General features: G+C 40.4%; 1 protein-coding gene across 9 annotated transcripts in view; it reads right to left on the bottom strand.

Moving 5' to 3' along the window:
• LDB2 (LIM domain binding 2) overlaps positions 1-14,712 on the bottom strand; it is a 376,552-nt gene extending 361,840 nt beyond the window's left edge. For 4 of the 9 annotated variants that reach the window (XM_024741858.1, XM_024741860.1, XM_024741861.1 and 1 more), the window contains exon 1: positions 14,364-14,712. In XM_024741858.1, the coding sequence (XP_024597626.1) occupies positions 14,364-14,495 (132 nt within the window). In that variant the 5' untranslated portion in view covers positions 14,496-14,712. The remainder of the gene's footprint in view (positions 1-14,363) is intronic. The other 5 variants (XM_024741853.1, XM_024741857.1, XM_024741859.1 and 2 more) reach the window with 4 other exon arrangements.
• Between the last annotated feature and the right edge of the window lie 261 nt (positions 14,713-14,973).

The following is a 14,973-nucleotide window of genomic DNA, read 5'->3' as shown; positions in this document are numbered from 1 at the left end:
GGGAGGAAAGAAAATGTGAGAAGAGTCTAAGAAACACTCTTGAACAAAATTCTTTGGCCCTCGATATGACATGAAATGCCAGGTAGGGAAGGGCAGAGCCACCCTCCAATACCTCCCGGTATTGGCAGTGTCCCTCCACCGTCTCACTGAGTGTCCAAGATTTTCCTCGGATGCTGACCTATTGTTCTGCCCATTCTGCACCAAGGAAACTGAGGCTCAGAGACTCATGTTACATGGCCTGGGTGGGAAAGGATTTCAACCCATCTTCTCGCTCCCCACTCATCCTCTTCATTTGCCTCACTGTCATCTCCCTCTGAGGTCCTGGTTCCAGGCTGGCTGACAGGTAAGGGGGGGGGGGATCTTCCCAGAAGCCCCAGCTCATCAATTCGAGTTTCCCAATTCTGTCAAGGCAGGAGGAAAAGTCAGGGTTGCCAACCCTGGGGACCCACCCTTTAAAATGGCTGCTAAAAGTTTTGTGGACCCCACAGTGGCCTCATTGGTGGACAAACAAAGTGTCCCTAGGCAAGTTACATAACTTTGGCTTACAGTAATTTTGCATCTTAAAAAAAAAATGCCATGAAAATCCATCCTTTGCTTCAGACACGCTAGGCTAAAAATAGCTCAGCCAGCCAGTAAATGTGTGTCATTTTTCCTCTGTGCATCTCCCCATCCACTGACCCCCTCCTCTCAGCAGACAAATATCTCCTAGACAGACTGCCAGTCTGCCCTCCACAAAGTGGCCAGAGTGACATTGCTCGAAGGCACATCATTGGTTTCACTGCCCAGGCCAAAAAGTACCTTTATCAGTTCCCTTTGCCTGAGAGTAGAAACCAATGTTGATGGAATCCTTACTACATAGTAGTGAGGTGCTGGACCAGCAGGTCTAGAAGTTTAAAGACCTCATCCCACTAAATTCCCTAAAACAAAACCTACAAGGTGAGGACTACTCTTGTGTCATTTTCCAGATGAGGAAACCAAAGCACTGAGAAATTAAATAATCATTCCAGGGCCCTATTCATACTCACTATACTGAAGTCCAACAGATAGTCTCCAACGGATAGAGACCAACGGCCTCACAGCACATAACGAAGCCTTCACAACCAGCCCTCACTTCCTCTCCAGGTTTATTTCCTACCACATTCCAACCCCACCCTACACACATATATACACACTCATACAACCACCCTAGACCTTAAGCCCCAGCTATGCCAAAATCCTCACCTTTCCTCAAACAGGGCATCACCGTTTGAGACTCACTTTCTTTGCCTGTGCCTTTCCTTCAGCCAAAAGCATCCTTTCCACCACTATTCTTAAATTGGCAAATTCCCATTCATCCCTCCTTCTCTGCAAATCCTTACTGTGGTCTTACTAGCCCTTTCAAGTCAGGCATGCGGCTCTCTTTACCTCCAGACCAGTAATATCACATACGGTAGACTTCAACATCCGCCAAACAAATCAGCATCAGCATCACCATAGTAATGAACACTCAGAGGGTGCAGGCACTATGCTCATCACTTTATAAGAATCATCTCACCTGATCCTCATAAAAATCCAAGGACGTAGATTCTATTATCATCCCCACATTATCCAGAGCACAGAAGGGTGAGTTAACTCACTCAAGGTCACACAAAGAGCAAGGAGAGAAACAAGTCTGCTGGACTCTAGAAGTTAATCATTCAATGCTCATGCTATGTAGGGGACACAGTCTGATTGCATGCTATGACTGCTCTTTCCTAGAACATGTGTGTGAGGCTTATCTATAAAATGCATATCACCCATATAAAAACAGTGATAACTCAGAATCTAGTTACAAAATGGCGGCCTCTGTGAAATGTACCTTTAAAAAAAAGACTGCAGTTGGCCACCAAGACTGTCACTTGTCATGATGGATAAAACATGAATAAGGTAGTACCTGACCCCAAGGAGCTCTTCGATCCAGTGAGGAAAATAAGATAATACTGCATGCAACTCATGACATAACCCACTTTATGAAATATCGCTTTCCTCCTTGAATTGAAGACATGTCCTTCAAACGGTATCCTAAATTAACTGGCTGTATCCCAACTACTGGTTCTAGATCAACACTAACTCTTAACATGAATTCAACCTCCCTCTTTGCAGTAGGAATTGTGCAAAAATCTTTTGATTTACAGACATTACACAAGGTTGTGTGCTGGTTGCCTCCCGACTCAGAAATAATACAAAGGAAAGATAAACAGGGGGAAAATGATCTACCCTCACATGGGAGGGAAAAGCTTTCTTAAAAGGAGACAGAGAGCGCTGGGTGCAAGATTTCCGACTAGTATTAAATGTTAATGGTAATCACAATAGGCACCATAGCTAACTCCTTATACCAGCAGCCTCCAGCTTACTTGGGACAAGACTGATTACTAAGAATGCTATTTCCTTGAGATCAAATCATGGTGCAGAGAAGCTGGATAATTTTTAAAATATATATATCATGCTAAAATATATATATATAACATGTTAAAAACATAAACATTTGTGTAAATAATTCAGGCAACTCAAAATTTTAAGAAGATTTAAGAACATGGTGAAATACTCATAATTTTAGTTAAAAGAGCTGGATTCAAACAGGTGTTCGGTATGTCCCTAAGCATGTAAAGGCTGATGCATATGTTTGTCTGTCTTAGATTGATATGCTAAAATGTTAACAGCAATTTTTTGCATAGCAGAACTAAAGATAATTTGTATTTACCTATTTGTACATTGTACTTTACAAATATTCTATTATTGATAATGAACCAAGTTCTTAAAATCAGAAAAAGTAGACCTATATCTTAAAACATATGCAACTTTATTTTAAATAAGTTGGCAAGGGAAACAGTCATAAATTCTAAAGCAATAAAGCTTAGTGATGTGTTTTTCAACATCAATAGCATGATGCTAAAGATCGATACCATTTTAGGGCAAATTGGAAAACTGGAAAGAAGAAAGGGGTTTGAAAAGGAAAAGTGTTCGTAGGGTTGAAGTACAAATTAGTGATAGGTAAGAGTGTTTGATTTGGCCACTTCCTGGGTATTACCTGGGCAGCTAGTGTTATGATTTAGAAAACCTGAGACCACTTCTGAATCCACAACAGGTTGTAGTCCAGGTAAGCGCCACCTGTGTCTGGTTTCGGCACTTCCACAATCTCCACAATCAGAAGTTTGGACTAGATGATCACTCACATCTATTCCAGCCCTGTAATTCTAGGATTCATCCAACTGGGGAGCCATAGGCTCCATCAGAGTTTCTGTATCAGAACCTTTCAAAGGCACATGATATGCACCAACTGCTTAATTTCAATTTCAAGGAAGAAATTCCAGCCAACTGCAGAGTAATCATGGTTAACATTATAAGGCCTAAGAAGGGTTTTGTGTGTGTGTGTACTGCCAAATGGTTAGCCTTGTATACATTAGTGTAACTTTTGATTGTCTGCACAGATTTTCAGTCTCAAGATCAAATTTTCATAAATCCTAAGAAATGACCCATATTGGGAGGCAAAATTTAAAGCACTACCCTCTTAAAAAATAACATATATTAAAACAAACGTAAATTTAAATTATATTTCACTTAATATGTATTAAATTAAAATTTAAAACAATGTAATGTTTGAGTTATGTAAGCTATTTCTCTAGAAAAGTTGATTAAAAATTATTATTAATGTGGAATTCTACATAAAAATCACAGGTGACCTAGTCAATGGAATGAAGTGTAGGAAGGTATGTGTAATTTAAGGACTTCAATATGAAAAATCAGGGAGGCTGTACACTGAAGTCGGTGGGACAAAGCAGCCCATCGTAACACTCGGTTGCATCCATAAAGAAAGTAGAGGGCTTCCCTGGTGGCGCAGTGGTTGAGAGTCCGCCTGCCGATGCAGGGGACGCGGGTTCGTGCCCCGGTCCAGGAGGATCCCACCTGCCATGGAGCGGCTGGGCCCGTGGGCCATGGCCGCTGAGCCTGCGCGTCCGGAGCCTGTGCTCCGCAACGGGAGAGGCCACAGCAGTGAGAGGCCCGCATACCACAAAAAAAAGAAAAAAAAGTAGAGGCGGGTAGCTTTACTACCTGTCAACCTGATCCCCCTGGCCAGATAGAGACCACATGGTGCTGTTCAGAGCATCACCAGTTCCACCCATGTACATTGCACTGTGTTAAGGAGTAAGCCACAAGGTGTCACAGTGGATCAGTCTGGCAGGGCTGTTATCTGTCCAGACATGCAGGTGGGGCTCTGGGCTTCACCCGGTACTGATACAGCTCCCTTGGAGGAGTCTGTGCCAGGCAGCATTTTGAGAAGTACACCTCTTTAGACAAAATGGCCAGTGAAGGCCAGTGGGTGTGTGCTCTCCAGCCCTCCCCAGGGTTCCTGTTTAGATGGCCCTGCAAAGGCACTGGTGAAGGGGAACATTTCAATATTCTGTTGTCTCCACTGAGTTCTTAGCTAGAGCAAACCCTGAACACAGATCTTCCCCAACAGAATGGTGTGCATGTGTCCTATACATTGATCAGTTCTTAGTCTTTAACCTTGGTATGTCTAAGAGTTAATTATAACCTGGACTTTGGGGGAGATCACAGCCACAAGAAGGTGTATGATTATTGTGTCATCACTATTATATGATGGTGGAACACCCTGATGGTTCTGTCACGTATTATAAGAACCCCAAACCCACAAATCCTACATGTCACTGCAAGTTTCATTCATTAAATTGAAATATGCTTGTGCAAGCCTTGTAAGGTATATTTTTAAAGATACTTTTATGGTTATTAAAGGGGAAGGGGGAGGGGTAAGGACTATGGGATTAGCAGATACACAACACTATATATAAGATAAACAAGAAGGATTTACCATATAGCACAGGGAACTATATTCAATATCTTGTAATAACCTATAATGGGATAGAATCTGAAAAAAGAACATATATATATATATATATATATATATATATATATATATATATATATATATATATATATATATATATATATATATATATATATATACACACACACACACGTATATCACTTTACAGAACACCTTAAACTAACACAATATTGTAAATCAACTATACTTGAATAAAAAATAAGTAAATAAAGGTACTTTTAGGAAATCAAGCATGTTTTACATGATTTACACAACTTAATTTTCTGATGGGGCAGAGAAAAAGGCAGCATAATCATCATCATCATCGTAGTTCCCATTTATTGAGCACTTACTATATACCAGGAATTTTTACATGCTTTAGCCATTCACCTCCCAACATAAAATTCAGGCTAAGAAAATGAAGGTTCAGAAAAGTTAAATGACTGCCCTAAGATCACACAGCAAGCAAGAGGTAGAGCCAGGGTTTGGATCCAAATCTGATTTGTTATAAGTCATACTTCAGTTCAGATCTTTACATTCCAGGAACGCTACTCTTTTCATTCCAAAGAAAAAAACACTAGTGGAAAAAAAGTTGTGCATGTTTCCTAACCAGAAGGTTCACACATACACAAACAAAATCTGATTGGGGCGAGCAAATATCTCTCTCTTGTCTCTCTGTCTCTGTCTCTCTCTCCCTCATACATATGCACACACATTCACACACACACACACACACACAACACAAACACACCACACAATTCGTAAACACAAAGACATTATAAACCACATCATATACTAATATAACTTCCCATATTTTCTGTTATATAAATCACTTCAAGTAAGTTAATTAATGGCCCTGAAAGCACTTTCCCAAAATGCAAAGTGCTCCAGGAATCGTAAGGTATTATCGTGATTCATATCATAATTCATGGCTGTGGGCCCTCAGGGAGGGGCCCAAAGAGAGAAGTAGTAGAAATAGCAAATGAGAAAGGTGTAAATATTTTTCATCAGAAGTCAGGAGATTCCCAACAGATTCATACTACCCAGAGGGCAGAGTTCTCAGCTCAGCACTTCTTTCACAGAAGAAATTCCTCTCTTCAGGCTTCTTTTCTCTGCAGGTCTGGCTGAGCATTCTATCTGTAAATGCTCACCCGACTACTAGGCTTACAGGTTCTTTTCCAACTGTAGTTGTCGGTGATTGTTGGGAAGATTCAAGGTAAATTCCAGTGTCAGTCTGGATAGTGCTGGTACAACGTAATTTCCTTTATTCAACAGATATATTTTGCATATCAACTATGTGCTATCGGGCACTGGGCAGACAACTGTAAAGGAGACAGATGAGGCCCTTGTTCCCACGCGGCTTATATTCTATTGACACTTGAGAAATAAACTAGAAGCAAAAACATACCAGCTTTGAAAAAAAAAAAAAAAAAAAAATACCAGCTTGCTATAATTCCTACGAAGAAAATTATCAGGGCATGTGATTAAAAAGTGAATGTGACTGTGTGCGGGAGGGGTAATGAGCTGATCAAGGAAAGCCTCTCTGTGAAGGGGGCATCTAAGTTGATCAGTAGAGGCCCTACTAAGTGCTAGGACTCATCCTTCATGGTCGTTATTTTCTTTGAGACATTGAATCAATTACCTGCCAATCAAGCCAACACCATGCCAAATTCTAATTCAAATTAGATTTCCTAATACTTATAAGTGTTATTATGGAGGAAGCCATATAAGCATTCTACCACTGAGGGCAAGGGTGTTGAGGTATGCACAAGCTTGGCAAGTTAATGGATCCAAAGAAGTCCCTTGTGGCTGGAGTTTGCTGAACACGTGGTAAGACTGGGCCATCAGGAAACAACAGATCAATAGAGCCTTAAAAGCCAGAGCAAGGAGTTTGGAGCTTATTCTAGGTGTGAGGGGGAGCTGGAAAGTGACGTGCTCTGATTTCTGCTTCAAAAATATCACCTTGGCTGCTTGTGGGAAAACAGATTATATAGTGGAAAAAGGGAGCAGAGAGTATAGTTAGGAGACCATCCAAATCTTGAAAAGAGAGGATGGGGGCTTGTGATGTCCCCAGAACAGGGGTGGATCCTCTTCTTCAGAGGGATCTACCACATCTTTAACTCTGTTTTTAATTGGAAGACTATAACTTCAAACTAGGCTGGTCAAAACTGGTAGTAAATTGAGGGCAAGGGGTGGCCGTCAGGGCTTCCAACAGGGAGCGGGTAGCCTTTACCAGCAAGCTTCTGAGCAGAGCACTGAACGGGGGAGTCAAAAGATCCAGCCCCCGGGGATGCCCATGTATGGACTTGGTTTTCACCTCTCTGAGCCTCAGTTTCCTGATCTGTTAAACGAGAAGCAGAACACATGCATCTTGGGCTTGGGAGTGGATCACGTGAAAAGATCCATCTTATCTCTAATAATTGGCAGGCATTTACTACAAGCACAGTGGCCTCACAGTTAGCTAAAGCAGGCTACAGGATTAGGAAGGAAACCTCATTTCCCACGAGGAAATCCAAAGACACACGATGTGGACAGACTGCCTCTTAGGGTCAAACTAGGAAAGTGAGAAACCAACACATGTTAGGAGCTCTCTTCCCTCCATGCCTTTATTTTTTCTACGATTCCTAACTGATTACCTGCAAAGAAAGCCAACATCATGCCAAATTCTAATTTACTCTCCTAATCTTATATTTGGAGGGGGGTGGCACTACCAAAAATGAGACAGCTTTTCTACTCATCCCATTGATGTTTAAAATAATTAAACCACCATCTTCCACAGAACACACCTGAGAAGGGTCAAGCACTGAATGGAAATTTAAATATTTTTAAGTTTAAAAAGTTAAACTCTTAGATAACTATGCATAGTGTTCCACAACAAGTCCAGTGACTCTTCAGATAAGGCCACTTCAATGAATACTGAAAATATTCATTCTTTAACAGGGAGTGTGAATTTGGTTCTTTTTTTTCAATAACCAGGGTATATTTTCCCCCTCTGATTACATCCTTTGGAATTTCACATGGTCCCTTTTGAAATGAGTCAGACACTTGAGAGGCAAATAGTCCAACCAGGTTAGGTGGATGGGGTCATCTTTCCAGGCACTGCCAAAGTCAACCTATCCAAGGAAAAAATGAATGCATTCACCTAATAAGTTTCCACAGGTGAAACTACAATCCTTGCTAGTATTTCTTATCTCAGAGAAATGCTATATAGCAAAGCAGTTAACAGCATAACTTCTAAAATTAAACTACCATCTGTGTGACCTTAGACAATTTACTTAACCCTTTGTTTCCTCACCAGTAAGACTGCAGACGTTAGGAGTACCAATCTCAGGAGGTGATTATGAGGGTTACATGAGCTGATGTCCAGAAAGCACTTAGCACCTTGGCCCTACAGATAGTGACCTCTCCATAGATGCTAGTTACTATCATCACGACTACCTTTCAGAAAGGTGTACATCCTTCAGTATACAAAGGCACAGTGTGTTAACCTAACAGGGCACTACATAGTGAGAACTGGTTTGTATGTCGCCCTTTGTTACCAAATGGTCTTAATCGTCTCTGTATTTCCAGACACAGATATTGTCATTGCCTGAAGTATAGAAATTCTTGAAGGAAGGGCTGAAGTTTGTCTCAAGTATTAATAGTTGCCTATGTTCAGATGCATGCTGTCAGAATTTAAATGTAAAAAATAAAAGTCTAAGCTCAGATTGATAAGAAAGATGGAAAGAAAGAAAGGAAGGAAGGAAAGGAGGGAGGGAGGGCGAGAAGGGAAGGAGGGAGGAAGGAAGGAAGGGAGGAAGGGAAAGGAAGAAGGAAGGAAAGAAAGAAAGGAGGAAAATATTTTGGTCAGAAAATGACAAAGGTATATGTCATATCTACATCAGCTGAACACATTTTTAAAGCTCTGTTTTCTGCTACTTTCAAAAAGAGATTTGTTTTTCCAGATCAATTATATTCCGAGACCCACCAACCAAATCCAAATAAGTAAGTTTATGAATCCTGTTCCTGACAATATTTGGGGTTGTTTGTTTTCTGTTTCACTTGCTTGTTCAGAAAGGGGGTTTTCTGTGTTCCTCATGAAAATGGGTTAATGTGGACAAATGTAATAAAAGGAGATTTATAGCCCTGTCTCCATACATTTTAAATTAATTTCTTTCTGAAACCCAAACAAAAAGCTAAATGCTTAAAAAATGAATACTGTTTAAATCCTATATCATAATTTACATACCAAAAGGGGAGAGATTTAAGTGTGCATTGATTTTAGGCTGATAAGAATCTGTGTTGAATGTGAGCTGAGAGATTTTTTTTTCTTCTTGGCCTCCTACGAATAGTTAGTTTGCAGCAATTTTTAATTAAAAACAGTTCCCATAGTAGGAAAATGGGGGAAAAAAAGACCTCAGGAAAATAAAATCCGTACAAGAGTCCAGCAATTTGTTTTCTGAGGCCATGTAGAGATCTTGAAAAATAAGAGAGGTTGGAAGTTCTTATTTTTTAAAACTTCACTTTTGGTTTCATTTAACATTTTCAAAATAGCTTTCCTTTCCACTACTAATCCCCCCTCCCCCTACTCCTCACCAACCCCCTTCGAAAAACTTGGAAAGTTCTGTGTTTAACACTGAAAATCATTCATATGCCTCAGAGTAACAGCACCATTTTTCTTTCTAAATTTCTAGGAAAAAAAAAAAAAATCCAAGTTTATCACAAAGCCGTTTTCTTTTTTTTCCCCACCTATCCAGAATACCTAATCTCATTTTAACTAGGCTCTATCTGAGCATCAATGATACTAAGCTACCCCATGAATAAACATGATGCTACAACGGGAAACCCTGTGACTAAAGTATATAAAAATGTAGCTGAAAGAAAAGACTGAGAGCCTTCCACCCCCTCCCACCCCCTCCCCAGGGAGTTGGAGAGTTGAGCTGAAGCGGGGTGAAAGCAGCAGATTGAAATTTCAAGGTCTTCAAATATTTTCAACGTTCATATTAAATCCTGTAAAACTAAAAACCGTAATTCTAATAAAATCCTTGTGTACATGGCAGCTTCCCATTGTAATCACAGTTTTCTCTTTGGGAGTGGGATGTGTAATACTGATAAAAGAATAAAAAACCTCAAAACAGAAGAAATACATCCTAGTACCCACACTTTCCTGGTGTTTGTGATATTTTATTAAAATTAGCATACTGCCAACCTGAAAAAAAATCTATGTACTTAAAAACATCTTCATTGGAATGGAGACTTTTTTGGTCATTTGAATGAGGAAATAAGGTAGAAAGAGTTGTCTGCAATATCCAAAATTTGTATAACTTGATAAACTTTCTTAAATTCTATAAAAATCCAACATTATTAAAATCCTTTCACTAAAAATGAAGTTCACTGTGATGATCTCATATTTCACCTATACATATTTTTAATCTTATAGCACAGACTTCAGGAAATGAAAAAAAATACTGTTATTTTTGTTATTACTGAAGCTTGTTACAGAAGAAAACCTTAAATCTTTAGGACACATTTTTAAGTCCTATCTGACGGTACTCTGTGTGCCGTGTTAAACTGAAAATTGTGCGGTTTCGTTCTTTCAAAATACATTTGAGACAGCAAAGCCATTCAAACAGTCAATGAATTTTGGAAGATCTCAGGTCAATTCATGGTAACATACACAATGGAAGACATAGCCCTCTTCCTACTGCCTGGGAATTACAGTGACCAAAACGGACACAAAGCTCCAAGAGTTTCTCTTAATTTCAACTAAGAAAAGGGGGAAACATCTATGTACTTCTTTATGAAATTCCACTGAGATGCTGGTGTTGCAAAGAAATTTTATTTCCCACAATAGCCAACAGCATCTGAAGCATATGTGTGTTGTTTTTGTTTGCTTCGTAATGCATTAAAATTCCTTTAAAAAGAAATGAGGTCCCATAATTTCTTAGACACTGTGCTTTCCTTTGCCACAAAGATTAGGGATCTAAATTGCCTCATGATGCAATAAGTGTGGAGAATGTGGAGATGAGCACTTTTAGGGGAATTGGAAGCAGGTCCCTAAAGCAGCTTCAGGAGGTACCAGGACCCCCAAAGGCATCAGAATTGTGCTTCTCAGGAAAGGTGCCAATTTCAGTGATACAGTTAAATTCTCTCTCCTCTGTCATCTACTGATTCATGATCGGCTTGTTCACAAATGTTTACTGAGCACCTACTTTGTCCCAGGAACTGCTTGCTCCCAGCACTGGCCTTAAACAAGACTGGCAGGGTCGCTCCCTGCAATATTTTCTCCACTATGACCCTGTTTTTTCAGTACCATTTGTGATTTTGAACTAAATACCGTGAGCCAAGAAGTAATGTCAGTGCTCATTACTCAAGTTCACAACACTTTCTCCTACTAAAGAAAACCAAACTCTGAACTTTGGTAAAATCTGAATTTTTAAATTAAAGAGGCCTTGAGATAATTTGCTTATGAGGAACCAAGATCCATGTAAGTGAAAGAAACAAATTCGAAAAAGGATTAACTTCCAATCCAGTGTTTTTTAAAACTACCCAGCTTCTGAAGGCCTTTGATTTTATTTAATTGGAAGAAATGCATCAATCCCCAGGAGAGAATGCTCTGGGGGAGTCATCTATGGAAGGAGAGTAGGTGAGCACCATGCTTCTTTACTACATTTTTTCCTTTCCATAAAGAAGGTTTCTAGGAAATTTCTGCAAACTTGATTATAATTTTTTTCATTGAGACTGATTTGCTGCAATTTCTTTCTAGGCAAGTCTACGTTCAAAAAAGAATGGAGAATCGAGAGTATTACATAGGTGTGTATGTGTGTGTGCGAGTGCGATATTAGGAGTCAATGAAATAATACTATGTAATATAGAAGCAGGAACCAGAAGAGAGAGAGAAGAAAGAAAGTGAGTCTCTCTTGTCCAAAATGGTTGGATGTATCAGTTAAATTCTAAAAGTAATCACTCAACAATCTATTTGATTTTGTGTGTGAATAAACTGATAACTCTTGCTGGGTATTACTGCACTTTATTCCAACCAATCCCTCTCTAGGGCTCAGAACAACTTTACCATAAATAGTCACCATTAATATTGATAAATGCACAATGTAACTTTTTCAAGAAGTTATTTTTTTCTAAATATTTTTTCCATTACAAACTTCGATCAAAATCTAATATCTAATGTTAATATTTATATATCTTAGGAGCAATTATTTGATTCTCTCCTTTTTCTTCATATGAAATGAAAACAAACTTATGGCCTTGGGTTCGTGACATCCTTTACTGCTTGTCAAAGAAAAAAGGAAGTGTCAGAGCAATTATTTGGATAATTATAAAAAAGATCTAATTAAGGGAAGAAGTGTTCAGGGTTGGCTCTAGAACATACCAGAAAACAGTTCTCAGTGCTTTTCTGTCAGTCAGCGAGGTTTAAAAAAATCTTTAGGATTTGTCATAGCAAGCTTTCCTCTCCAGTTTCTTGAGCTGTGAAGCAGGTTTTCTACTTAAAAGTAATAACCCAGAATCCAAAAGTTAGGAATTCCTGAGTTTAGCTCTCACAAAAGATAACGTGCCATCTCACAAAAGATAACGTGCCAGTGTTAAGAAACAATACTATGAATGAGGGACTTTAAAGGTTTTCTCTCAAATGTGAAACAAATGTGGGACCTTATTGCATCCTGCAGATTTTTATGAGGACCAGGATAGAGAAGTCCTCCAGATAAGTATTCTAGCTCAGAACTGGCCAGGTGATAATTAAGGGGCACAGGAGAACACAGATATCAGAGAAATCTGCCTGCTCTCTTAACCCAGAAGGATGGAGAAAAACCCTCCTTCTACAACTCCTCAAAAACTTTCTAAAATGTAAGATGGACACGGGTTCTTTTTAAATCCTGCCGCTGTTGATCCATAAAGGTCGCTGGTCTCTTTTTTAAAACTAATCATATTTTTAAGACTTTTTTTTACTCCAAATCTGTGTTGCAATTATGTGTGCCTAAACAGTATGACATATTCTGTCCTCCTAATTCTGAAAGCAGGCTGCGACAATCAATAGTTTGTGCAAGAGTTTAACATTTCAATACACAGTTGCAAAGATCTGAATGCAATATACAAATTGTAACATACATACACAACTACACACACACAACAACACACAAATATTTTCTGCCAACAGCTCACCACCCTTAGCACGACAGAGTTTACACTTGTATAAAAGCTACTGGCTTCTGGGGAGAGCAACGGTATCATCAAGTCCACTTAACATCTATGATGTATTAACATATAAAGAAAATAGCAGTGATAAAGACAGCCCAGCTTTTTTTTTTTTTTTTAAATCAGTCCTTGTCCAGCAGTTAGCCAATCAGAAAGCAGGTCACATCTTGTTAGCTATATTAAATACATTAAACATCATGAATTCTCCATGGCTCTGTTAACAATTCAAGCAAGTGTGTTTTATTTTATCGTAAAACCTTGAGTCCCTTTCCAGAATTGAGAGTCAAGCTTCCACCTAAAATTCTACCAAAGCTATTCCCTGAAAGCTCTTTGCCATCGACCCTCCGGGTATCTGTACTCTGCAGAGAAGACAGATTTCCCAGCTATTTCTACTTCTTAAAGTGACTTTGGTGCCCCTATAACAAACTCCTTCTCAGAACACTTCAACACAAAGCCCCAACTTAAAGGCAAATGGACAGCCCAGCAGTAGGACCTACCAGCCCAGCCAGCACAGAGGAAAAGTCAACTGGCATTAAATATTTAAATTGCAGGAGGCGGTCTGGAGTTTTGCATTTACAAAGTTCTGAAAGTCCTGTCTCCTCTCTGCTCCCAGAGTTGCTTGCGAGTAGGTGAGGCTTCTCTCTGGGGCACAAGATCACAATATGCAAAAACTCAAGCTGACTTGAATTCTGAGCCAGCTCCTGTGGAAGTGAGAGCTCCTGGGAGACACTCCCACAGTCGAGGGAAAAAAGTCAAGAACCCCTTGCCCCAAGCAACTGGTTTCTGAATTTAACACGGAAATAGACAAACGTGTCCCTCCAGGGCTAGTTCTGAAAAGTACGAAGGGTGGCTCTTCTGCCCTTTTCACCTCGATTTTGATGACTTTGAAAAGCAAATATGCCGGTCAAGCAGACTTCCTCTGGGATTTGTTTAAAAAAAAAAAAATTATTTTGCTGGATGCAAATGATCACCAAATCCCTCGGAATTCTATCTCAAGAAACACTAAGGGGACCGACTGAGAGCCTGAAAATGCCAGTTCTGGTAGAGCAGCATTTCTGGACACCCGGCAGGCGAATCAAGTGCTGGGTTGTCTATTTCAAGATTCCGGCAGAAACTGTCCCCAGCTCCAAGAGTTGCTGTGCCTGGAAACCCAGCGTCCAAACTAGTGGATTCATGCTGGCGCTCATTTCCACGTACGTGGTAGTATCTAGTGGGACACTTCCCGCAGAATGCAGCCAGCCACCCAGGAAAAGCTCAGGCACAGTTTGAAGAAAAAAAAAACACACAAACACACACCCAAGGTTGAAGTACTTACCTCTGTGCGCGACTGCAGTCTCTTGTTCATCTCATAGATTCGGTACTCTGGTTGTACCATGTAGGGTGTATGTCTCCTATAAAATGGGCCAAAAGGAGAAGAATAGAAGGGGTCATGTGGTGTGCTGGACATCTTGCCTGCCTGTCGAAAATCAAGCTAAACAGAGTAGCAGTAACGTCCATGCAGAGCACATGGGCTGTGTTCTTCACAGTACAAAGTAGCCGCACGCACACGCTCGCACACGCGCGCGCACACACACACAGAGGCAGGCAGGCAGGCAGGCTGAACACACTGGCTGGGAACTGCTGTGGGAGCCCTCGGTAGCGAGAGAGAGACGGAGAGCAAGCGGGAGGGAGGGAGGAGGGGGGAGAGCTCTCGGGAGGGGAGGGAGAGAGCAGGAGCTTCAGAGAGGGAGGGAGGCTGGGAGGGAGGAAGAGAGGGAAGGAGGGAGGGAGGGAGAGAGGGGAGCTGGATAGCTTTAGGCACCACTGCTTGTTTTTAAAGAAGCAGTTTGTGGAGAGGTCATTTCCTGTCCACACTGTAGACTAGTTCAAAAATATAATTCTCCTCACAGCCTGACAGAGGTCTAAGGTTTGGCTGGATTATTTTC

Source organism: Neophocaena asiaeorientalis, unplaced genomic scaffold (genome assembly GCF_003031525.2).
Source record: "Neophocaena asiaeorientalis asiaeorientalis breed wild unplaced genomic scaffold, Neophocaena_asiaeorientalis_V1.1 scaffold218, whole genome shotgun sequence".
In the NCBI taxonomy this organism is placed as follows: Eukaryota; Metazoa; Chordata; class Mammalia; order Artiodactyla; family Phocoenidae; genus Neophocaena; species Neophocaena asiaeorientalis.
The sequence above is the reverse complement of the archived record's forward strand: the minus strand, read 5'-3'. Positions and strand labels throughout refer to the sequence as shown.